General features: G+C 42.2%; 1 protein-coding gene across 1 annotated transcript in view; it reads right to left on the bottom strand.

Annotated features, from left to right (window-relative positions):
• Positions 1-2,536, bottom strand: part of LOC107321278 — a 7,727-nt gene that overhangs the window by 2,644 nt on the left and 2,547 nt on the right. The window contains exons 3-5 of the mRNA XM_032442113.1: positions 1,459-1,530; positions 1,252-1,351; positions 912-1,032 (exon numbers count right to left, since the gene is read on the bottom strand). Of these exons, the coding sequence (XP_032298004.1) occupies positions 912-1,032; positions 1,252-1,351; positions 1,459-1,530 (293 nt within the window). The remainder of the gene's footprint in view (positions 1-911; positions 1,033-1,251; positions 1,352-1,458; positions 1,531-2,536) is intronic.

Here is a 2,536-nt window from a genome sequence, read left to right as displayed (position 1 = left end):
TCTGAGACATCACAGCTTCACCAAGGGCAGATGATGCCTGACCAATCAGGTGGCTTTCTATGATGGAGTGACAGCATTGATGGACAACGGATGTCATCTGCCTAGACTTATGCAAGGCCTTTTATATGGTTCTTCAGCACAGCCTTATCGCTAAATTGGAAAGATATGAATTTGAAGGGTGAACTAGGGGTCCTGGTAAATTAAGGACTTAACATGAGCCAACAGTGTGCACTCACATCCCTGAAGTCCAACGATATGCTGGTCTGCATCAAAAGAGATGTAGTCAGCAGGAAGATGAAAGTGATTATCCCCCTCTACTCTGTCCTCATGAAGCCCCAGCTGGAGTATCATACCTAGGTTTGGGGCCCCCAACACAAGCAAGAGTTGAGCTTTTGGAAAGGATGAAGATTTAGAGAGGGCTCTATGAAAATAGGCTGAAGAATCTGGGCTTGTTCAGTCTGAAGAAGACAGCTCCAACGATACCTCACTGAGGCCTTCCAATTTAAAGGGAGATTATAAACAAGAGGGAAATAAACTTTTTATGTGTATAGATATTGATAGGACAAGAAGGAATGGTTTTAAACTAAAAGAGAGATTCAGATTAGATTTTAGGGGTAAATTTTTCATTGTGAAGGTGTACAGACACTGGAACAGGTTACCGAGAGAAGCTGTGGATGTCTCATCCCTGGAATCATTCAAGGCATGGTTGGATAAGATGCTGGGCAGCTTGGTCTAGTTGGTCTCCACCCAAGATAGAGTGAAGTAACTGAGTGGTCTTCAAGAACAATTTCAACCCAAGCCATTCTATGATTCTATCTCGACAGAAGAGTTTTGTCATGTTCCTCGCAATAATTGTACAAGACTTCTGAAAGACTTGCAGAAATACTGGAAGTGCTGGGCAATGGTATTACCTCATTTTGATAAGCGCTGCCTTGGACCTTTGGCGTTTTCAGGCTTACGGATTGCTCACATACATCCTCCTGTAAGCCCTTCTCCTTTTCAGGTGTGCTAAGTGGTCTGGGCATCTGAAGTCTGAAAGAAAAACAAACAACAAAAATTTAACAAATAATACTTAGAAATCTAGCATTTTGAGTGAATCTTGTTGCTTTAAAACTAGTGTTTCCACCTGGGTGAGTTTCCAGTGCAAGTATATAAAAACACCAACAGGAAAGAGAAAGGCAAATTGCAATTTTGCAAAAAAATAACACAGGTAAGCCATGTTATTCACAAGATAATGAAAATCACTCTTACTTTCTCCTCCTTCTTTTGATTAGCCACGTGATGAGAAGTATCAAGGTTCCTAAGACAGCACCTATGAAGAACACCACAAGGTCTATTCTCTTCTGAGTACCTACAAAGAGACACAAAGCATGAAGGAGTGTCAGTATATTCCTCCTGTCCTCTTCCACAGGTTGTGACTAAACTGAAACATTAATCATTTTACTTTTAAATACATACCAGAAATACCTCTTGTACTGGGGGAACTTATAACCAGCATATTGACTTCTGTTCTGTTTGCATTTCCACTTTCTGTAAAAGGAAGTTTTATAATTAGGGAAGTATTTCATTATTCTTGAGAGATGTCCTATGAGACCCTCTATGAGAAAGACTGCTCCCCAGTATTCAACAGCCAGGGACTACTCTGCTAGTACACTCCAGCTGGGGATGCTGCTGGGGAACATCATCCCTAAATAAGAGATTACGTATAAATAGAAACATACAGAGATGCATGTTCAACTTTGCAACCTGATTTAGGGAGCCTCCTTTGGCCGGGGGATTGGACTTGATGATTTATGGAGGTCTCTTCCAACCCCTATAATTCTATGATCCTGTCATTCCTACGTAACTAATATACACATGCACACATCATACAGCCACGGAAGTACTATAGGAAGGAGCCTTCTATAGGAAGGAGCCTTCTGCATGGTTTCAAATCAAGAAATATTCATCGCACAAATGGTCAGCACTCTCAGAAAAGATCTCTAATGAGACCAGACTCTTTAACGACAAGTTGCACTACTATAACTGCACACACCACTGCTGATCTGGACAGCAGCTAAACAATGGGGAAATCATACACATCATGGTGATATTTTTGTTTCCTGGGAGCTGGGTAGCAGGGTCACTACTGATACTGATTCCTAAAGTACTCCCTGTGTCAAGCTGCGCTTCTCCATGCAAACTCAGCCTTGACTTTTGATTGTGAGCTGAAATTACTTCATTTTCCTTCAAAAGCCAAGGCGTAGAAGAAGCTAGCAGAGAAGGTGCATCTGTTTGCCACTGACACTGTTCCATTTGGGCTTTGTATATGGTGCATCTTGGGGGGCTTGTCAAGGCCTTCATCAGCCAACTAGGTGATAACAAGGGAGGGTTTCCTGTTGTGGAGCAGACAGCAGTGAGGAAATCTACGGTAGCCAAATGGAACTCAGGGTCCTCTGTTAGCTCAGGAATCGATGAGAGAAGATGTTTACTACACTCAGTGGTGAGTAAGTGGTCAAAGCTGGACAGGTCAGCCTTCTGTACTAGGGTTCTTAAC

This window comes from Coturnix japonica, chromosome 1 (genome assembly GCF_001577835.2).
Source record: "Coturnix japonica isolate 7356 chromosome 1, Coturnix japonica 2.1, whole genome shotgun sequence".
Taxonomy (NCBI): Eukaryota; Metazoa; Chordata; class Aves; order Galliformes; family Phasianidae; genus Coturnix; species Coturnix japonica.
The sequence above is the reverse complement of the archived record's forward strand: the minus strand, read 5'-3'. Positions and strand labels throughout refer to the sequence as shown.